Source organism: Lissotriton helveticus, chromosome 6 (genome assembly GCF_964261635.1).
Source record: "Lissotriton helveticus chromosome 6, aLisHel1.1, whole genome shotgun sequence".
NCBI classification, from domain to species: Eukaryota; Metazoa; Chordata; class Amphibia; order Caudata; family Salamandridae; genus Lissotriton; species Lissotriton helveticus.
In genome coordinates, this window is record NC_136067.1 from 1,954,012,713 (window position 1) to 1,954,036,926 (window position 24,214).

At 41.1% G+C, this 24,214-nt stretch overlaps 1 protein-coding gene across 3 annotated transcripts in view; it reads right to left on the minus strand.

The window, feature by feature from the left end:
- Positions 1-24,214, minus strand: part of LOC144763925 (uncharacterized) — a 139,984-nt gene that overhangs the window by 44,250 nt on the left and 71,520 nt on the right. For all 3 annotated transcript variants that reach the window (XM_078649966.1, XM_078649965.1, XM_078649967.1), the window contains exons 3-5: positions 12,353-12,460; positions 6,117-6,417; positions 2,001-2,207 (exon numbers count right to left, since the gene is read on the minus strand). In XM_078649966.1, coding sequence (XP_078506092.1) covers positions 2,001-2,207; positions 6,117-6,417; positions 12,353-12,460 — 616 coding nt within the window. The remainder of the gene's footprint in view (positions 1-2,000; positions 2,208-6,116; positions 6,418-12,352; positions 12,461-24,214) is intronic.

The window sequence follows — 24,214 nt, forward strand, 5'->3', positions numbered from 1 at the left end:
CATTCAGATTGAGTGAATATTGGACGGTTCACTATATCCCAAAATAACATGCTCTGAGAGAGCGTGCTGGCCATAGAGAGCTGTTCATATGACTCCTCTTGGTTTTTCCTATTTGTTATAACACATTTATACCTCTGTCAACAGGCCCTGAACGTTTATCTATCCTTTAGCGACTTTTTCAGTTCACTACGGATGATTCTTTGAGCCCTTGAGCACTTTTTGCCGAACCATCTACACTGTAGCTTAAATCTATTGTTGTATGGCGTTTTAGGACCCGAGTGAAATTTTCCCGATTCATGCCCTTATATAGGTACAATTCACATTGCGCTAATAAAGGCATAGAAATCATACCCATATTTAGACATAGCCCATGCAGTCCAAATACAGGCATGGCTACTTCCACCCGTACTAAAAAGTCACAAAGATTTCTTGGAAAATCGGCTTAAGCAGTCAGGGACATCCCCTTTGCTTGAATATTGATTTGTCCAAGAACTCATGGTGTTTTCAAAGAACTGCCATTCCCTTGGGGTTCTTTTCTGACGTTATTATGCCCGATTTTAAACCAGGCACCTTCAAGGTATAAATATGCCTTCACTTGCTCTAGCAAACACACAGTGGTTTGGAGCAGTTCGACTATCTTCTTGCCCGACCCAGCTCGCTTCAGCAAGTGCCAAAGGAAGCCGACCCTCCAGCTGACGCACTGATCGAGAAGCTGTCTTTTCTCTCGCTCAGAATCCAGCTCCAGTATTTCCAAGCTCCCCTTGCAGGGTGTTGGGAAATCGAGTCTGAGACAGAGATACCAGACCTCCTTCATTCTACACTAAGGTATGGAGCTGATTAGACCCTAAGAGAAATCTTGGATAGATTCTTGGCAAAGAAACGAAACCTATGCTATCCCACACTTACTTCTTCCCTCGTACTAGACTTAGGTTAGGTACATTGGGGTAGGCGTATTTTAGAAGCACCAGTTGAGTACTTTTAGTCTTTATCTATTTATGTATGTATTCTTATGGCTTAGAAACCATACAATGCTTTTTCAGTATTATTTTATAATACTATTTATGCTATACGCATCATACTTTACAGCCTGTATTACGATTGTAGCAGTTCATTTCCTCTGCATGAGAAAGAAGACTGTTCAATAAACCTTTTATTGAAAATACCCGTCTCTCTGTTTCTCAGCACCTCTGTAGAAACAAAGCATGCACGATTGACTGAGTAAAATATCTGTCTATTGTTTCCACGACTCTGAAGATACGTTTATTATTGGGGAAACAAAGTGGTCATGTTTATACGGTTGTCAGAAACTAATCCCTTCTTGTTTATTCGAGAAAGTTTCTAGTGACCTCTGAGCTAGCTGGCACTCACAATTAAGTCTAATATATTCGATAGAGACCTAGTCGACCTCAGTCCTACGTCTAATCTATAGGATATATTATTCCAATGCGCAGAGCCTATAGGGAATATAGGAACTACACTACACTATAAGAATCTCGAGAAGTTGAACAGCAGCTGAACATACTACACATCATTCAAAATTACAAGTTGGAAGTAGTCTCTCAAAAACACACAAAGCATTCCTTATTGAAAATCCTTAAGAGCGACTTTAGCTAACTTGATCCTATGCCCTTGTTCAGCTAGAGATAATAGATTCTTGGAAAGGTAGCCATGAATCTGGGATTTAGGTGGCCTCACCGGCCACCGTATTTCAAGATTTATGGGATTATGATCACTAAAACCACTACACCCGATTTTAAAATCCTTTAATAACGGTGTAAGAAGAGGTATAATACATATGTAATCAATAACTGCGGACGACCCCCTTCCAGTGAATGCTGGACACCTGTGGAATAATTGAGTTGAATCATCATTATACAATGAGAAAACAAAACTGAACTTCTTCGAAATACAACTGAGGTGTATCAATAATAGGAAATGTTTGTGCTTGAAACATGTTTATATCAAATGAAGCTACAAATATTTCTGAAATTTACACTTACCGGGGCTTTTCTCCAGTGCATTACTGATGTCTGTTCCTGCACGCGACACAACAGGACAAAAGAGTAGCAGCAGTCCATCTGATGATGGTGTAAAAGGCTCCTTCTGCAGATAAAGGTTAGATGGCTCCAGGTGCTTTTCAACCTGATTTAAAAACTGCTGATCTGAGCCAAAGGCTTGCCCAGCCACAAGGACCTGTATAGGAAAGACTTGGCAAGCACATGGGAGAAAGGCAAGAGGCATATTAGTATCAAGAATGATGTTTTTCAATGGCTGTATCCTTTGAAAGATGGAGCTTAGGCATAAAGACAAAAAACATAACATATTACCAGATTTCCCTAAACATGATCATAGTTGCAAAAAGCGACCTTGAGCTAATCTAAACCACCTTATGGCACACGTGACACTGTGGTAATTAAAAGAAAGAGAAAAAGAATATTTATAAATTCTATGCCTTAAAAACTGTACTCTCTTGGGGTCTTCACAAAAGTAATCTTACACATGAGTAAATATACACGTAAAAGTTTACTCTTACACTTAGTACTAAATTTACTACTTTAGGGTATTCACCATTTAGGAGAGTACATTTATCCAGGGTCTGGAGCCTAATTTACGAGTGTAAAGTTACTACTTGTAGATTTTCATATGGAGGCGGAGATCTCTGTGACTGGGGCAGAGATCTCCCTATTGGTAAAGTTAATGTGAAAGTTATAGAGTTTATTAAACTTAAAAAAAAAAGAAAAGTACTTTTATGATGAATATCTGTATACATTGTTAAAAAAATTTAAATATAGAACAAATTAAAAAATGTTACAAGATTAGCAACATTTTTAAATATATATTTAAATACATTATATATATTTTTTCTTGAACATTAAATTTAAAAAATCCCACCTATAATACAAAATGTATATTTATTTCTTATGTATTAAAAGTTATGCATACAATTATTCAAAAGTATTGTTTTTTTTATTAAATTTAATCTGTAAATGAAAAATGATTAACATATTTTCTAATAAATTATTATGTTTTATGTGTGTATAATGTTTAACATTAAATTAACTGTATTTATATTTTTAAAAAGTTAAAATAAGGAAATTTAACGAAATTTCATTGGCCTTTTATTGTATATGTCCCCAATATTTTTTATAGAGGGTGTTGCAGTACCATTGCTTGGCCTGGTGTGCTATTGGGCTAAATCCCGCTCTGAGCTGGAGTACATTTACGACTGTTTAGGTCTATTTTGGCTGCAGTAGCTCTATAAGTGGAGTTTGTAGATAAGAATGAACTTACTCTTTGTGTGAGTCTTAACCCTCCTAAATCTCCTCTCTACTACTTCCTTAACACTTTCCATTTAGCAGTGAGTATTCCCCATTTTCCAGCCACTCCGCCATCCCTTCCGCACATACTACTATAAAGTATACCCAAATGTGTGGAGATCTCTGCACATAAAAAATAGGAAAGGCCGAAGCATAGAACTTAGCATGTAGCTTTGTGAATAGCATTGTGTAGAATGTTAATGAACTACTGCAGTACTACTAAATGTTCTATGAAATACAGTTTGTAAAAAGGGCCCAATACATTTTAGCCGTTAAGTATGGTTATAGTTAGATTTGTGACTTTGGTAAATTTTATTTCCATCTTATCCCTTACCAAACACCTCTGCTTCAGCACATTGCTGTCTGATTGTTAATAATAAAGCGCTCTTTTACCTCTTGGTCTTCAACACTCTTTGGAACAAAAAGAGCCAATTAATATTACATCTTCAGAAGAGTTTTTGACCTGCGAATGACGCTCCAGTGAAAGTTTTCTCTTCCTACAAAGAACCAGGGCTGATGGGACAATTTGGTGAACGCTCTCTGCACTGCTTATACCCGAGTACTACAGGTGTAGATTAGATGGGCAGATTAGTTTGCAAAATGTATTTTGAATACCCCCAAAGGAACCGCTGTGTGAGTTGAGTTTATCACCTCATTTGCAGTACCCTTTTCCTGAACACTACACTGACACTCTGCCAAGACCATCCTCTGATGCTGTTTATATTTCAAGCTATATGAATGTGTGTCTGCCTTTTGTAAGACATGTGTTAAGGGCCACACAAGTTATTTATGACCTTTTTCAGACTGACATAATTGGGGCTTGGATTCGAACATTACCTTTGCTACCTTCCCAGTTACTCTATGATTTTAGCCAAACCTGCATTTAACACCTGGAATCCTACACTATCCTATAACTGTTTAAGAGTGCAGCCATCTTTCCAGGCATCATAGACCATAGCCCTCATTTAGAAACACCTCAGCCCTGAACTTCAGTGCCTTCCAAAAAGGTTCTAAACACACAGAGCCCAGCCCACCTATAAGAGGGAGGATGAAAAGAAAGCAAGGAGCCCACAGGAATGTTAGGTGGGAGAGTGTAGGCTGTTCAATTCAACAGCACCTGTCTGAATATTTTGTTGTGCATCCCACTGCAACACACTTCCAGACAATTGCTTCACGCTTCCCACTCACCATAGCCCCACCTGAGCTACAACAGGAAATTACCTTAGTGGAAGCAGCAGCACCAAACTAGGGCATGAAGACTGGTGAACATCATCCTGGTATCTCAAGGGGACCGCATGAAGGTGCAATGTACTCACTAGTGACAGAGTACCAATTCTAATACTACCACCCCTAACTGTTTGTTGTTGGCAAATAATACTTATTTTCCCACAAACATCACCTTACCTATTTCTGAAGAAATGCACTCATTTTGCCATCACAAATCAGCTTTGAAATTTTGGCAAATAAGCACAATTGTCCGTAATTGTAAGATTAGCATTTTCAAAAGATACAATTTTGGAGATTGGTGGATGGGATGCTCCGTCACAAACATGGCAGATATCCTGTTCGCCATACTACAAGTGCATTAAACCTATGGCACTAATAATAAGGTGGACATCCTTATGTACTCAATGTTGACTCACATTTCCATGTCTGCTCATCGTATGCCATGGGTGGCAATAAAATGCTAAGCAAATGCTATGGATGCATACCACTTGCATGGGGTACATCCAAATGCTAGCAATATCAACATTTTACCACACACACATATACACACATACACTTTGTGACTCTCTTTCCTTTCAATATAATCAATTTAGGTAAAACCAAGTGGCAGGAGTTAGAAAGCATGTTATAAGAAGTAAATAATAAATAAAAGCCTGAACCTTCATCTTTAGAGGCATGAATCCTCCTTCTCCCTGCCCGCGCCTTTTTTCGCCACACAACAAAGGATCACTCGGAACATGATCATGATGAAAGTCCAGTGCCACCCATCAATAAAGTAGTGGCTCTTCTAATTCTTCAAAGACTTCACACTCTAGCCACCAAATCATCTCCACCTTTCCTCCGCGCCCCAACATCTCCTACAAAAGGACTAGCCTCAGGTCAAAAACATGCTTCCCTGCTAGCTCCTGGCTGTACCTTTACTCGTGCAGTCGAATACTCTGCATCTAGAACACTCCTGGAAGAAGATCAATGCCAGTCCCTGATCCAATCCCTGTCACTGACCTACCTTCAATTTGGGCAGAGGAGTTTCCTATGAATGGTGCACCAGACCATTTTACTCAGCCAGTCTTCAGCCCTGGTTTGGCTCTACGAGGCACAACCCCGTAACAGCTGCCTATGTGAGAGGTGCAACACACAAGCAATCATTTCACACATGCCCAGGCCAGACACCAATCTGACAACAGTGTTTAGTACTGTCTGTGGATGGGTGACTTGGCCTGGAGTTACATGTATGGCAATGATGGCTGGTTCATTAAGTGCCTAACTGGAGGGGTAGACCCGGATGCCCTCAATGAGCTCACTCCCTCTGCTACTTTTGTGAACACAAGAATTGCATCCTATCTTCTTATGCATTGGTAAAACCATGCCTGACTGGGTCACACTTAGCATCATGATTTCAAAGGCATGCAATGAGGAAAACAACATTGATTAAAAATAGTTTGTTACATCTTTGTTTACAATGCTTCTATATTCTGCAACACAATATATGTTGGTGCTCTACTCACTGATAACAGCTTTAAGATTGACTAATAACCTAATGCAACACACTTTAGCCAATTTTTCGGCACATACTTATGATTAGTGGTGATGAAGTGATCGGCGGGGTGCTATAAGGGCTCACAGGCACTGGAGCAGGAAGGCTGAAAAATGGCTTTCTGTCAGCTTCATGTCCCTGTTTCTTGTCTATATCTGGTTGCTTAGGCACGTCTTCAGCTTTTGGTATTGGGTCTACTGTTGCTGTTTTTGTTTCTTTTGGCCAGTCAGCCTTTTGGGAAGCCTTTGGAGAGCTGATCATCTTCTTATGAAGTCTTACATGATTAGACAGAATTTCCACAAATGCCAGGGTCTCAGGAGTGTTGTCCTCTTCAAGACTCTGCAATATAATTGTTCATAACATAGAATATCAAAATCTAACTTTCTACATCCCATACATTAACCTTACATCTTGGCATTATACAAAATACACTTATGGAAATGTCAGGCACATACAAGCAAACAGACCTATCAAAGTGTGTGATATTAAAGTAAAAAGTCTGAAGTCCTGTGAGACGGTTTTTGTAAATATAGGAGAGGTCGGAGTTGACACAAGGTCGAAGAAAACTTGTTAGAAAATCTAATTATAGCACAATTTAGAATAGAAATTGACTCAAGGTCGAAGAAAAACTTGTAAGAGTGCTGTGTGGTGTGAAATTTATAGGTGACGTAAGGTCGAAGAAACAGTGTTAGGGAAAATGGCAAGACGAAATGTTCTATCTTTAGAAAATGGTGTAGATGCTTTACAATATGCATGGGGTTGTTGACCATATTATGGGTAATTTTAGCTATTGTGATTCCTTTTCAAACTAACTTAACAACATTAAAACCAAATGTGAGTTCAAGTAAGCCAATTGAGAAAGGAAAAGTGCATGAAGCTCATGTGTACAAGCCAGAGTTGCATCAAGATAGGTCTATTAGCGATTACACCAAGAATACTTTTTCAAAGTTATTGCTTGAATACATTAAAACAATGAATGTTGATGACTGTTATGTTTGTGTAAAATTGCCAGCATCAGTGTCAGAAGGGGTGACCTATGACCACCTTCCACTTACATATGATGGAGTTACGTGTAGTGTAATTGCAAGTTTATTTTACAAGACTGGGAAACTGGAATATCAATATTCAATGTGGATGAAATATTTGCGAAATTAAAGATCGACAATACATTAAATAAAAGAAAACATGCAGAGGTAATGGGAGAATATTTTCTAGAAGTAGACTAGTTAACGCATGAGTATGCATTTAATAATAACCTGACATGTAAAATGAGAGTTGAAGAAAAGGTATTTTTAAATAAGGTTGAGGAAAGAAGGAATGCTTACAAACGAAGTGAGAAAATGAAACATGCAAAGTATAAATATTACACATTTGATGATGAGAATATTGAAGATAAGAATGTGAATGTAGCAATCAATATAGATGCACCAATGTTGGGAACATTTTGTATTAGAAGAGAAAATTCAATGTATGACAATTATTTTGTGGGTGAGAGTCAATGTGAAGATACCTATAGAATTATAGGGGGTTGGGGATTTAAAGGAGGAAATGATCCTGTTTTTCCTGGAATTTATTTTATTTGTGGGAATAGAGCCTATTATAGACTTCCGGACCATTGGTATGGGACAGGTTATGTGGGTTTGGTCTTTCCTAAAATGTTCCATGTAGATAGAGGTACTAATGGAAAGCATGAGATAGGTAAAGTTTTAAGGAGAAAAAGAAGAGAAACTGTGTTAGAAATAATAGGTGATGTATTTGGAGCACTGATACCAGCAGTGGGAATTTCGTTTAATGCTAATAGAATTAGAAAATTGTCTACAATAGTTGATAAATTATCAACAGATACAGCAGGAGGATTCCTGATGGTCAATACTGAAATGGTTGCTGTGAGAGCTATGGTTATGCAAAACCGACTTGCCCTTGATATAATTTTAGCAAAAGAGGGAGGAGTCTGTGGAATTTTGAAAGTTCAACATTGTTGTACTTACATTCCAGATAAAAGTCAGAATATTTAAAAGTATATTATAAATATTACAGATTTGCATAGAGAAATTGAACCACTGGAGGTTGAAGGTGTCCTTGAAAAATTGGGTAAAAGTTTATCAGCAATTAAGCATTGGTTTCAAGAAATAGGTAGTTCAATTATAGGTAAGGTACTAATTCCAATAAGTTATAGTGATAGTGATCTTCTTTATAATATTATGTTGCATATATAAAGGTAGGAGAAATTTTAGACAAGCAGTAAAGAAAAGAAATGAAGAAAAGCTGGCAAGAATGAGAGAAAAGAGTGAGATAGAAATGGAAGAAATAAGAGAAAAGATTTTTAAAGACTCTAAAGAGAAAGAGACAAAAGTATAGATGACATTAACAAAAAGAAATTGAAACATGTTCTGCTAAATGTGTCCAAATTTTTGAGAGTTATTTGGTGACAGAATCACCAGATGAGGGAATTGATGGAGCGAGGTGGCAAGCACAACATTTTGTGTACCCCTCTTGAAGTCAATGTCCCATAACGTTAATATTTACTGATTGCATGTTTTGCGAAATTAACCAACCATAGAGTAAAATGCACACATTATTTTTTTATTTACACATGGGGATACTAATCTTGCTTGCATGTTGCTATAAAATTAGCTAATATGTATTGTTATTGTGTTGTGAATTAATGTGCAGCTTAGTTGTAAACAAACGCAATTTAAATGTGCTTATTGTACACGTTTTTATGCTAAGAAGTGGTCGAAATTGTAAGTATAAAGCGCATTTGTGTGGCTTATTTGCTAGGTAACAACTAATGGGAAACATTAGTATGGTGGGAGGTAAACAGAACGGGTTTCAATTCAATAATTAACATGAATTTGTGTTTGTTTCTATGATAGTTTCAAAAGTGGCCTCTGAGGCCTACGTGAAAAATGGCTGCTTGGGTAAACTGTGAGCAAGAGCTGGACAGCGCAGGCGCGCCAAAAACCTGCAAGTCAAAGTGAACTGTTTGTGCTCGAGGAGGTTCAAGGCTGCTGTGGCCCGGAACCTAGGATGGGTGCCAAGCATGGACGATGTAATGCTCAGAGCCTGAGAAAGTTGATGCATGTTTCAAATGCAAGGAAGTGCCTAGGCCAAAGACTGTCCTAAAACAAAGACCCTTTATTTTTCTGCTGACACGTTGTGAAAATTATGCTGTAATGGTGAAGAGATGTTCACCCACCCCGATTTTGTCCAATCAGCAACCAAATAAGTGATGGTAGGTACATTTTAGATAGATTAAGTTAGGGATTTAGGGTATAAAAACCCCTGGTTTTGTCTAGTTGGGGTCGCTCTTTCGATTTCTTCACGAAGTGCTACCAGACTGATGACCGATTCCTGGATGTAAGATCTTTTCTTATGAACTCTTATTTGTTTGCTTTGCAGGATTAAGGATAAGATGAGGGTGTTAGTTAGGGATGTTAGGAGAGAATGAATTTGGAACTATCTGCTTCTTACTAAACTTTACTGATTTCTCGAATAAGCGATTTTTCTGAGCTCTAAATAAAATGATAATTTTGAAATAAAGTTTAAGATTTACTGAATAAAGAATTGACTAATGCATAAATGTCAGACATAATAAAGTTTTGCTATTAATAAAATTCGGAAAATGGAATTTTAAAAGCTGGTCTTGTGATTTTCCTACGCCTAATTTTCATTCTAGCAGATCCATTGCCACTATGGTGGTGTGTCTGAATAATTAAATGTTTGAATAAAACCATGGTAAAGTGTAATAATCTGCAGGTGTAAACAATAAATAGTTAAATAGGTTTAGACGCTCCACCAAATGTTACAGCATTTCTCCATTGAGATTCACCAAAGCTTTGAAGCCAAGTGTAAGTGAACAGAGTAAATACGCAGTGTTATGGGCCCCCACTGATGCATGATTTGTGTGTTTTAAAGGTTTCAGGGAAATGGTGAGTATTGATTAGAAATTATTTCTGGAGCCGCGCTGTAGCACTGCATGGTTGCTGCTCAGCCCCCCTCTCTTCAACTGTCATTCTACACACACAAGCAGGCACACTCACATTCCACTCTCTCTGTCATCAGGCATTCTAACATTCCACACAGACATCACAGTCATTCTGGCTGAGCAGCTAAGGAGGAGATGCATTTGTAGAAATCAAGGTATAACAATCATCCAAAACAGATCAGAGAGGTAAAAGGGCTACTGTGGTGTTGCGGAAACTTAGCGGTAAGCTATGCCCATGGTCCGCCTGGTTAAAATGTCAAGAGTTTACTCGTTAACCTAATAGCAACTGTATTTTTCAGCACCAGGATGGCTCTGCGCTAACTGCTTCCCAGCTTTTATTGTTTCTGTGAAAATCTTTGCTTGCATTGGGGCTAAATCCGTTAGATTTTGGTACCCATTAAGTTTGCATAGGAGCTGCTTCAGAGACCCCCAGGAGCGGTTTCTCTTTACAGCAGCTGGGTCGACTTGGCCGTTGGTCATCAAATTGTTGTTTAAAATATGTTAGAGATTTTAATGAATGTTAAAAATCCATTTTATTTTTGCTAGTATGTATCTCTTTGTAGGTCCCCACATATCTTCAACACCATCCATGGTGAATGTATGGATTGTAGGACACTCTTTCGTTAGATGGGCAGCAAAACAAGCAGACAGACGCCACTATGGTGCAAATTTAGGGTTTAGTTTTGAGGACAGGGACATTTTATGGTTTGGTAAGAGTGGGCTGAAGTGGGGTCAGCTGTTACCCAGTTTGAACGAGAGGGCTTCTTCTAAGCCTTTACCTAAGGTGTTATTAATTAATTTAGGGGAAAATGATTTAGTACAGTGGTCTGGCCTGGGACTCCTTCTGGATGTAAAAGCTGACTTAGCCAAAATCGTGCTTCCTTGGCCCAATACGGAAATTGTATTTACCTCACTTGTACCAAGGCGGGTTTGGAGGGGCTCCGGGAACTTTTCTGCCATCGACAGGGCCCGGCGTAAATTTAACAGAAAACTACGCCAGTTCTGCCTCATCAACGACATTTGCTGGTTATCTCATGAAGACATCGGTAAAGATGACTTTCAATTTTTTGCGATAGGATGGGGTACATTTAACCTTCATTGCAAATGAATTGTACATTGTAAATATCAAAGATAAGTTATCTTATATTTTGGGGCTACGTCCGTGGGGTTGAAGGTTTGCATAAGCGGCTTTCCTTCTTGTTTTGGGACGTATATGATATTAAAGAATTTTTGTTTTCTCGCAATGATGATTCTACGATAAAAAGGGGGAATGGGGGGGACAGGAAAAACGCCTTTACAAGGTTTTTTCTTGGTGGCAGATTGGGATGGGACTGAAGCAGGTAGGAAGGGTTGGGGCAGGCAGATTAGCTTAGGACAGAAGGGAAACAGAGATAAGGGGTTGGGGTAGAGGTTCCAGGTGGGGGAGAATTGGGGATCTATGTGGGGGAAAAAATCACGGGGGAAATCTCTTGGGGGATTGATATGGGGGAAATTTCATTGGGGGATCGGTATGAGGATTTTTTATGGGGGATCATGGATGGGTGGTGGGGGCGGGATTCTTTCATTGAAAGTCATTGATTGCATTATGATTCTGTTTTGTTGTTGCTAAATAAAAGTGACCTTATAACTCCCATTGGTCTGCGATGTGATTCATTGCCCAAAGGGAGGTGTATGGCATACCGAAGGTGAAACACAACTGATCCGTGGAGAGGACTGCAGCTGCAAAGGAGCAGGAGGTGAGCCTGCAAGTGGTGCGTGCGCAGTCCGCTCATTTTGGAGGCACATACTCGTGCTTGTGGCGCGCCACAAGCAAGAGTATGTGCTTCCAAAAAGAGCTGAACGACGGCTAAAAGTCTCCTATGTAGCACATGTGCGCTGCATAGGCGAGACCTAAAAAGGGAGAGGAGACAATAATGCTTTAGGTTTATAGTTTGCTAAATGATGTAGATGTGCACCTCTCTCATTACCCCAAATACTCAGATATTTATACAATGTGGTTCTGACAATGCATTCACTCCTAAACAACAAATGGCCTGTATTCAGTGAGGAAAGCACATACATTTGGAGGGAAAGGTCAGATATACTATCATTACTTAAATGCAGAGGGAGAGGTCAGATGTACTATAACAACTTCAATGTAACATATATTGGGGGTTCTTCTATAGAAGCGAGAGACAGGAAACTATCATACATTTGAACGTAGCAGGCAGTAATAACAGTAAACATCAAAATATTTGTGGACTTCATGTTTTAGAAAGAAAAAAAAGTTTATAAGATATCTCTTACCTTTAATTCTATAATCAAATCATGTATTTTGTTCTTAAGTGGCCGGTCGCTTCTTTCCACAGGATTTTTCTCTGCGGTTGACTTTTCTGCAATTCCACTGAATAAAAGCTGAAAAATTCAAAAACACTCCTATGAATGAGTTCTCATCATTGAAATAACTAGATTTCCATCTAAATAGTATGTCCTTCTGTGGTTTATATTTTAGCCAAATAACATATCATGCTATCAAGACTCCCGTTCAGGGCATTAGTATGTGTTGTACTGAAACAGAAATCACTGGTATACATATAAATCGATTAGGCCACATTTTCAGGTGCAAGTTAGACTGAAATGGTCATTCTTTAATAGAAAGCGGACTCACAGGTATTAAGTTGAGACCTGTGTACTGAAAGGTTTCGCTTCACAATCCTTGAAAACTGATAGTAAGTAGGTATTGGATGTTCAAACGCAAATATTTGGGCTAATGGTGTCACTAAAAATGTACTCAGGATTCTTTCATGGCCAACATGTTTTTCAAATCGCATTACCTATCCATTAAATCGCAGAATAACATTCACAACACATTCATTCACAATAAAATCATTACTGCAAAAAAAAAAAACCCTCTTTGTTATATCTCCAATGACCAACAGTAAACCACAAACTTATTTAGTAAACCACAATCTGGGTTTGATTCACAAAGATAGAAATGCTTAAAAATGTAAGACCGTAAGACCCACCTCAGATGCTCATTCTGGGTAAATGGTCTGCTAGGTTGATAGAAGATTTTATAAGGGCATAGGAAAAGCATTCACGAGCGCATACGTCTATTGCTGTTTGGATATGGAAATGATAATAGCATCATTAATAGGTGAACGGACTGGTAGTTAATTTAAAAATAAACGAACCACAGGTATCTTTCCAGAGATGGTGTCCTGGTTCTACAGGGCTCTGAGAGTTATTGGATAGCTGGGAAAGCATCCGAATGTTAGTTTGGGCCATTATACCCATATTATCACCCTTTATTTAAATTTTTGTTGATGAGTTTTTCAAGCAATACGTGAACATCACACAGAAAAGAACATTGCAGTCCTGCAACATGTAATATTAAGTAGTCGCAGTCGGTGTCATCAGTGCCCACTCTAAACACTCATCGTGATCACTCACCAAAAATATTGTATGCATTCATGTGAGTCACCGGAGGACCAGACATTTATTTATTTATAGGTTTGTATAGCACTAGCTAGAACCGAAGGTATCAGAGCGCTTTACATGTAATGCCAGACCATTAGATTAAATTACATGCTTATGTAGACACAAAGAGAATCGTTAGGCAGTTAAGGTGGTTACAATATGAGGACATTAGAACAGCGTAAGTTAATGGAGTAAACGTCATAGTAGACAGCTGAAACAATCAATCAACCGACCGTCGCAAGGGGTCTCGTCAGAATGAGTGTGATCTATGTAACACAGCTCAATCAATTTGCTGGAGCAATGCTATGTCCTCAAATCTCACTAGTCTCACATCCATGTCCACATATAAAGCACCAGAACAAATGACATTCAGGGCTTAGGACACATGCTGGGCATGGGTCAGTTTTTCTTGGGCATTAGCTCCCTGTATTCCTCTAGGTGTTGCTGGAAGAAGGCGGTGTATGCCAGTCAGTCTTTAAGTTTCAGACGGTCACGGTGTCCCCAATGCATGGCAGCCCTACGCTTAGCCAATGGGAGTAGCATGGCTGTTAGTCAACGTACACTAACAGGGATATCTTTAACATAGCTAGGGAGCGTAATTAAGGGTACAAAGTGAATGACTATATCTCCCAGGCAGGTATATACAGTAGTCTAAAAGCCCAATACCCCAGGACAGCTCCAGGCCAAAAGCATACGTTCAGCGTCTGCACAGCAGAAGCATCCCGCTTCCTGCCAAAGGTCTATTCTGGGTATCCAAGCCGGTGTGTGGTGGGTGCGGTGGAGATATTTGACTTGGGGAGGCAGAGGCGGTAATTTGGAGAGAGCACGTGTTAGGTATTACAAAGGTATTTCCATTTCTCCTCTCTAAAGTCCTCCCCAAGGTCTTCCCTCTACCTCTCATAGACCGGGGGTTGGACACGGGGGCCTACTTCGGCATAGTTACATATAACAAAAAAAAATCCCCCTGATACATATAGCCAGGTTATCAGTGTTCTACGCAAGGGGACATTATCTAGAGCATGCAAGGTCTCAGGGAAATGTGAGGTGTACCACTCAATTTGCTCTCCGCAGCCTGTAGAAGAGGAAAGTATCTAATGGAGTGCAGACTGGGCACGACTGCACATCCTGTAAAGACAGAAAAACACCAGAAGGGTACAGATTTCCAGGTGTTCCAACTACAATTATTTTAACTGTTTTTGTACCATCTTCTTTCTAGTAAGGGGAACAGCAGGATTATGTATTGGGCTTATGCCAGCGAAAGAGGCAGTGCGTTCGTGCCCTGTGTCTCAGCCAGTCCCATGCTCCTCCCATGATGGAATACACACCTTATTAAAAAATCCGACAACCAGTCAAAACCTTCCAACTTACCCAGCTGCCGCACTCATTCACTCACTTTGACCCCAGTTGATCGTCACATGTTCAAACCCTGAAAGGACCCAGTTACCCACACCTTGTTCAGCCACCTTATCATCACTCTGCTGTTCTCCATTGCCGTCCCATGTTATCTACATACTAATAGGAGCCTGGTCTCACCCAGCTGAAAACTCCCTCTTCTGTCCCTCACTCAACCAACAAGGACAAACAGGCAAAAGTCAGCATCATGTATTACCAACCATGAGGCAATAATGTTTTGAATTCCTTGGCGACTTTCACTGGTACCAAAGCAAAAACAAGCTCTCTGCCAGACAGGAAGCCTTTCTGGAGAAAACAATTATAGTCCAGAACCTGACAATAACTTCTCCAGCAAAGAAATTCCACAAAGGAAAACTCCGACTGTCATCAAGTCAAAAATATTGATCCAAAAGCTTTTTAGGAGACGGGACCTGCTGTACTATTGCAATTAACAAATCAGGAATGTGCAATTTGTAGTCGACTTGGTTGAGAATCTTAACATAATTTGTGGTATGACTTATGTAAAAATAGGATGCATTGCACATTTTCCATTTGCAGAGGGTAGCAAAAAAAGCAGCCTAATGAATATTAATGAGGGAAGTTGCAATTTGCAAAATTCCTAATCAACATCGATTGGGCAGGGAGTAATTTGCAACTCCCTGTGATTGGGTGCAAGGGCATGGATGGTGATTTGGAAGGGATAGCAGACTCCGTCCCTGCTTGCCCGTTCCTAAACAGGATTTAAAAATAACCACAAAAAACAGCTAATTTCCAGGTTGTCAGACCGTACCATTGTGAGCACAGAAAAAGGACAGCTGTAAAAATTATGAAACATCAACATTCATGTGTGAGGGGAGGTAAGTATCCCTGAGAATCAATGGCACTTTGCACATATTCATTGAGTGCAATTATATTATCCTCTTTAATGCAGAGTCCCACAAATGATATCCAGGCTAAATTTGCATCCTCTTCCCCAAATGTGGGGAATTTGAACGCAACCCGGATTTGTGGCTTCCCCAGGCGGGGGCTTTAGGAAACAGTGAAAATGTGGCAACATTTTTTTTTAAACTTAATGTGGCTGAGAGCTACACGAGTGTTAGGATTGTTTTTTCTCCTCAAAAATGGCATCAGAGAAAGATTTGCTTTGATGATATTTCTCTGTCCTCAGCTTTCAGAGTAAAAATAAAAATAGTCAGTGCGCTTTCTGCAGCTTTAAAAGTGATGGGCAATATTTACTATTTTTGTGAGAAATAGAGAACAAGATTTTCATTTGTAAGTTTTTGCACTGAAGGCCCATATCCAACATTTTTGCACTCTAGGCTGTGCTAAAAAAATAATATTGTGTTATGTCCATCAGACACTTAAAAGATACATGTTTTTGACAGTTGTCCAAAAAAACATGCTCCAAAGCCATAAACCGGTTATTTATTGTTTACCAACAGTATTTGACATTTGGAAAAATCTAATGACTAATAAAAAGGTATGAAGTAAAGCTATGTAATTTTGGAAATCTACCCAAGAATCTGAGTTTAGGGATTTGGGTTAATCTTATCACTCTAAATTCTGGGAGCGTGCTTTTTTGCACACCCTGACTTACAATTGGAAGCCGAAAATGTAGAGCATTTCCTCACTTCTCCCAATAAGAACTTTACTATATCTGTATGGGTGGATCTATCATGTGGGCCAGGAAAGGCCCAAACATGCGAACACATAAAGAGAGGAAATCATGTTTGGATAAGATGAGACTTTTGTGGTGGTGATTACCTGATATATTTAGGCATGGGCTCAGTCTGTTCCGAAAGAAACCTATTAACACCATACACTTCTGAAAGAAGACACACAGGGGGGGTGAAGCACAGTGTGTCTTGCATAGACCCCATTACCTTTTCTTACTTAGAATGGACTGCAAATGTCAAACTTTGGATACAGGAGAGGTCGCTGTACTGTTCCTAAAGGAAATGGGGGAAGTGTCTAGCTGGCATGACCACGGATGTTGGAGTAACTCGAGCTCGGCGGTGAAGGGTAGGTCGAACTGCGCGGACACAGGAGGAATGAGCTTTAGCCTTGGGCTCTCCCTGATGTCTTGCCCCGCCGACGCCTCATGTGGCATGTAGTCCTCAACCTTTAGGCATAGGAGTACCCACAGAGGTAAACATTAAACATACATGACACTAGCATGCTTTGACACTGCACATTTACACGGTCCTGATGAATCGCGGGTGACTAGACCCATAGCGTGAAACATGTCGACCTTCATCACCTTTAGCCTCATCTAGGGTCACCTGACCTAACTTGTTGACTCGGAGTGAGCCTAACCCCTCTTTTTAACTGCAGCCAGGGGACCCCCAGAATAAATTAAATTCCGGTACCCCTTGCTACATTTTAATACCCCACACACCACCACACCTAGCCCGGTCCACACACCCCCACCTCACCAAAAGGCAGTTGGAAAAAGATCTCCGCCAAAGAGCCCCTCTTTGAGGTGAGCCCGTCGGGGATTGCACCGCCTCCCCGACGAGGAGCAACTGCCGATGATGAAGCATGACATCCTTCGGGGTGTGTGAGGCCTCTATATCCAACAAAATGGATGCCCCAGGATGTTACTCCAACATCCGTGGTCATGCCAGCTAGACACTTCCCCCATTTCCTTTAGGAACAGTACAGCGACCTCTCTTGTTTCCTTAGTGCAAAACACGGACACAAGCTGCAACTGGACCTTCCACCCACCCCTTGGGTGGTTAACCGTGTCCGTTGATCGATTGATCTCCTTCTCTAATCTCCCTCCTTTTGATACAAACTTTGGATACAATCAGAAATTCGTCACATTTCCATAAGGAAAAGTTCAAGAATCAGACCGGAATAGCTAAAATCCTGACTCCTAGCTTTGCCACAATTCTCCTAATAAGAACAGAATCTGACCTGAGTAGATAGCCCTTCTGCCGGCATAGGAAGGGCAGGCAAAAGCACTTTTGAAATGTCAAGATTTGTATTTTCAATTACAATAATTTATGAGGACCAAAAGGTGTAACGTGTGTCATATAATGTAGTTTTCTTAGTACGGTGACCCAGTGGCGAGCTGACATCAAACAATCGAAGAGATGTCAATCTGGCAACACATACTGGGAGTAGGTTTCCAGTTTGTGGTGGAAGCTCTGCACAAAAGTTCCTCAACACAAGTTTTTCAACCTGCTCAGGACTGCTGTTACAGCCTCAGAAGAATTTGTTTGTGTTCTTTTGGGAAGACTATTCCATAGCTCCATCATCTCAGAGCTGGTTTCCAGTCATAGGTACTAGGCCCCACCCTCCCAGCCCACAAGGTCCGTCTGACAAGATCATTTTATTTATTCGAGCTTCCAGGTCTGACGTTTTGGTTGTGGGTTGCTTTAGTATTTGGCCTTAGAGTTAGCTGGCACCCAGGAAAACATACCAGCCACAGTCAAATTTGAAAACTATACCTGGCTAAGTATGAAGTGGTTTTGCTTGCATGGAGCCCCTAAATTTTCTGAAAACCTTGATTTGGTTAAATTAAACAATTCCCTTATAAATCTGTGAGGGAAAGGTCCAGAATATGTGGAAATGATACCTTTCCTGCCACTCAGGGGTTCCCCCATCCCCATTACAGTTTTTGGACCAGAGGGTGACCAGCACCCAGGGCCACCTACCAACCCTGGGCTTTTCTAAAAACAAGGGACTGAGGGGAACCTGGGTGGTGTGTCTTGCAAGAATCCCAGTTAGTTTTCTGACCCACAATGTCTTGCAAATATTTAAACTAAGCCTAAAACACCCTAATTTTAATATAGATTATGATTCCCAAAATGTTTTTGCTCAGTGTATTTTTAAGCTATAACAAAAATAAGTACCAGAAACTGGATGATCGCCCTGGTCATGAAATTAAGTAAGCACCTCATTGCACAAAATTGGAAACTTCCAAGTGCACCACCTTTCGCTACATAAAAACATTTTTTTAAAAAAAGGAAAATTCTAAATCTTTTATGATCAATTCAATCTGCCAACTTTACCTGATGTGGGCATCTCTGCGCCCTCTGAATAAGGTCCAGTTCTCACAAGGTTTGACTGTATTTCCTTAGAAGAGTCCACATTGGAACTGGCTAGGTGCAAGCCAGGATCCCCTCTAGACCCCTGCCCTCTGGCTATTTTAAATTTGGCCTCTGGGGTGGTTAACCCGGTCATCAACAAGCTGCTGAAATACTCACTAGATTTGGATGTGGTTCCTGCATAGTGGAAACACGCACTGCTCCTCCTTTTGATGAAAAAACGTGATGGCTGACCCTAAGGATCTCACCTATTAAAGACCTATTTCTCTTCTTTCTACTGTTGTCAAATGTGTATGGAAAAGGGTCAAAGCAGTTGTCATATTTCCTAGAATCTAACCTCTTTCTGATGACTCCCAGTCAGGATTCTGTGCTGGCTACAGTACCGAGTCTGTCCTACTTGAGGCATCAGAGTTCATTAAGGAAAAGCTGGATCAGAGCTCTCCAGTTATGGTCATGCAGCTGGATTTGTCATCAACCTTTGATGCTGTTTCTAATACACTCCTACTAGATAGAATCAAGAGAATTGGTATCAGAGGACTGGCCCTGCTCTGGCCTAAATGATTTTTGTCTAATCGTGCTCAAGTAGTCTTCCTTCATCCTTTCACTTCATTTTCCAAAGCTCTGACTTGCGTTGTCCCTCATGGCCCAGCACTTAGCCCGACCCTTTTTAATATTTACTTTGAGCCACTGGCAAAACTAATGGAGTCATGGGGGTGCTAGAATCTTCTATGCGGATGACACCCAGCTCCTGGCCTTCAATGAGAACATAATGACAACCCTGAGCTCCTTCAAGCTTTGTTTCAAGGCAGTGGTGGAATGGATGGAGGAAAGCAGTCTTAAATTAAACTCAGAAAAAAGATCTTCTTTTTTGGCACCCAGAGGCTAAGCTATGGTGGCGACCTGAACTCGGTGCTCTCCTTCCACCCCATCCCCCCAACACAGATGGTGAGAAATCTTAGAGTAAAATTAATCCCTAATCTCACTTTAAGCCCCAAATTAAGTCCTTATCTGCTACTTGTTTTGCTACTCTTCATTTTTTTTTACAAGGATGCACCATCTCGTCTATGTGGATTCCCGAAAAAACGTAATCTAGACCCTGGTTACATCTAAACTGGACTATGGTAACCGTTTATACTTGGGCCTACTGGCTTCCTTAACCCAATGGCTACAGATCGTCCAGAATTCTGCTGCACACCTTATCCTGAAGATCTCTCACCCCCTCCACCCTTCCCAACTCGGCAATTTCTCATCACCTTCTGCATCTCCACTGGCTTCATTTTCACAAGCGAATCCAGTTTGTCCCTCACTTTTGTCTTTAAAGCCTTTATGCATAAAAGGTCCTTTCTATCTAGGAAGAAGACTTAAACCCTACCTTCCCTCTACAGCTCTAAGGTCTAAAAAACTCGAACTACTCAAAGTTTTCTGCATACACAAAGCTAAAAGAGGTGGCCGATCCTTCTCTTATCTGACCTTCAAACTCTGGAATGCACTGCCTCTCCGCTTGCGTTGCAGCCCTTTGAAATCGATTTTCAGATTTAATCTGAACTCCTTCCATGCTCATGACGGCTCCTGGCCTTCATGAGTCAAGGTAGGCGTGTACTCATGACGGCCGGGAGCCGTCTGAACGTTGCCGCTCCGCCCTCGCACGATTAATTCCCCGCCTGTGTGGGTGAATTCATCAGTGGGCGGAGTTCTGACGGCTCCCGGTTGTCATGAGCACACGCCCACCGTGACTTATTATGGCCAGGAGCAGTCATGAGCACCGCAGCGCCAAGCAGACCATACCCCCCTCACCACCCGCACCGCGGCCGAATTCGCACCGCGGCGAAGGAACTAAAACCCTTCTTTTTCACACCTATCTCATGGGTGTCTAAAGTTTGTGGCCTTCTACTTATGAGCTATCCGCTAGTCCTGGGACGCCTCCCTCGAGGTAGCTGTGCGCTCTGTAAAATGCTATGAATTGAATTGACCATGGGTTAGGGAGCTGTGCAGAGCAGCTGAGACAAAGGGGAATGTTATAGCCTCCAAGAAGAGCCAACAGAATAGCTATATTTCTCTGACCCACAGGGACACAATGATGCTGCTTCTGCCAAGATCGAATGCCACACATAGTCTCCTCTAACAAGATGTATGTTACATAAACCATGGCTTTACCACCCCAGGTAGCCCCCGGAATCTGGGGTTAGGGGTGCTAACATTCAGGATAAATGATATCCCTTTCTTGTCTTCTCCTTCCTCGAAACATACAACCTACTTGTAGTAAGCTGTCCATCAAGATATAGTTCCTACCTGTGGCAAATAATTAATTAATTACCGGTACTATTTTTCTATGCATTAACTAAAACAGATAGCTCAATAAATAAGAGGCAGGATCCGTGATATCTGAGTCAGAATGGGCTTTAATCAGATGGCTCAAGCCAATGGACCATCGGGTTCCATCACCTGCAAAGGCTCAGGAAGAGACAGACACGGGACAAAGGGAAGTAAAAAGCCGCATGTCATATTAACATCATACAGTATGTATAGAAAAACAGTATAATTGCATTGCATACAGTAGGCGTAACAAGTGACAAACGAAAGATAAGAACATATGGGCGTACAAAGAAGGCGTGCACAGGGCGTGCACAGAAACATGTGATGTAAACGTCACAGAAGTGTCATAAATGGGTGGATACATGGAGGGGGCTACCTGGGCAGCTGGAACCTTTAACCTACTGGTGCGCGCAAACGGGCCATGACGTGTAACTGGGGAGAGCTGGGGGCTCTGACTTCTGCACTAGAAGAGGAGACTAAAGTCTGGGATGTCAGGACGACATGTACCTATAGCATATCTGGTATCTTGTGTTTGGAGTACATGTTGATAGAATCTAAATGTCATCAGGGTAAAGGCTACTTGACACTAAGGCTGGTGCATGCATATATTCTACATGTATTGCGTGTGCTATGAATCTTCTATGGATACTAATTCAGTAATTCTCTTGCATGGAGACAGGAAGACTAGACTGTAGCTGAAGATGTTTATGCGGTTCGTTAGCTTAGGAATGTGAAGCCGGGGAGCTGAACTGATAACTAGAGGCATAACATATTCTTGGCAGACAGGCAGGCAGGCCAGGCCGGGCACCGCGCTGCTTGGCAGAGAGTAAGGGAAGGGTCAGGAATGCGGGAGGGGCTGCATCGCTCCTCGGAGTGGTTTCAGGAGACTTGAGCTTGAATCCGGTGTCCGGGCCCTATGAGGCCTAGAAACGGGGACAACTCGATGAATTAACGTGCACAATGTAAAACTTTGGCAACATAGGCCTAATACTCGTTGCTTTCACGAGGACTGGATAACTGGCATATTAACGTTGGACACAACTATAATTGCGTCTTTATTCGGTCAAGGGGGAACATATGCATATCGATCATGCACATATGACATATAATGGGGAACACGTAGGGACACATGACAGAGCAAAATTCAATTTTCCTCATTCCCTCCTTGTTCCCTACGTTTCCTTCATGAAACATCAATATTCATGATACCATCTATCTGTTCATATAGCATCATTTGCTCGTCTCGAATCTTCTTGGAATGGGACTTAGGACTAGGAATACAAGAGGTAGCGCACAAGCCGCAAATCGCAGGGCCACATTGTAAACATAGGCAACAACTGAATATGATCATTACTACTATTCCTAGGAATGACAGTACTTTCCATCCCCAGGCAGATATTATACTCCAGAGCCAACCGGACCATGTCCAGGTGCCTGGATTCTGGTGTAACTGATGGGCTATCTTATGAAGTCTGGTTATAGCTGAATAAACAGACGGTGCGTTATTAGGAATGAAAATGCAACAACTAGATCCGATGACTCTACAAGCTCCGCCCCTATCGGCCAGTATGACGTCAAGGACAAGGCGGTTTTGAAGGACAACAAATCTCATAGCAGATTGTTCTTCGGTTAAGTTACCTAGAGCGGAAGTAGTCTCATTCACTACTGCTTCAAGGGTTCTGGTTAGCCTACGTATTAGCTTACTATTTTGGACAGGACCTATGAAGAAAAAGAAACCTTTATTGAAGTCTGTATACTGTTCTAAGGCAGTTTCAGTTTGATCGACAATTGGGGACTCGATCTCCCTTCTATGTCTGACGTGTACTAGATGTGTGTTTCTGTGATAATCGGATGGGGCTAGGAAAACTGGTGGCAGTAGGAAGGCAATATAACATGTTCCATCCCAATCGAGGGGCAGACGAACATATGCGGTCTGACCACATACAAAATACGAATGACGTGAGGCGTTGAAATTAGACTTCCCACTGTCACTATACTCGACCACAGTAGTACAATCACTATGTCCTAGATGTACTGAACCATTCCTTCTGACACATAATTCGCCTTTCACTGGTAGGACTGTAATAGCAGGCAAATCTGGAGTAGTCTCGGACTGAACATTCAAAACCATGAAATTCGAGGAATAATTACCTAGATCATATACTTCATTCTCTAGATCTAACCCTGTTCTATGGGAAAGACCTTCCTTATCTGGGAAACATGTTCTATTCAGAAGGGACTTATCGTCTGAGGATGATGTTATCGTAAACCATGCTCCACACGACCCATTGTGTGAAAACGGATAGGGAAAGAGTGGCAGAACTCCCTTCGGTGTCTGGAAAGGGGGGAGTCGACCACACACCCAACAATTAGTGGCATTGCTAGTCTGGTGTGAATAGTGTAACATTCGGATGAAAGTATTGTTGCGCATGGCAAGTCGGTAGGATAACTCGTGAGGAGGTAGTTCACTAAAAGTGTGCTCTACTGTATCATTAGAAGACAAATGTACATGTGAATCAATAGGAGGAAAATATACATGTAAAACATAACATGCATGTAACCATAAGACTCAGAAATAACATAAACAATAACATAACCACGCATCTGCTGCGCAAATTTTTACAGTAACGTATTTTCTTGGAGTTTCGACTAACTCTCTCACTATGGGGGTCTATCTCATACATGTCAGGAACCTGTCTAACCGCTTCACCCGAGAGGGACTTAAACAATTAAACTGTCTGACTTGCTAGACCTGAGCTTGAGTTTATACTCCTGCTGCGGAGTTTTCTCTAACAGGGGGAGTTTAGAGTCAGTATCTGGGCAGTCCTTGAAAAAAGTCTTTGGACGGAGTCCATGAAAACGTTTGACGTGACTGGAGTGGAGCCATCCCTTGCGGCCCTCCACTTTGACGGCGGTCCTTGTGGTCATC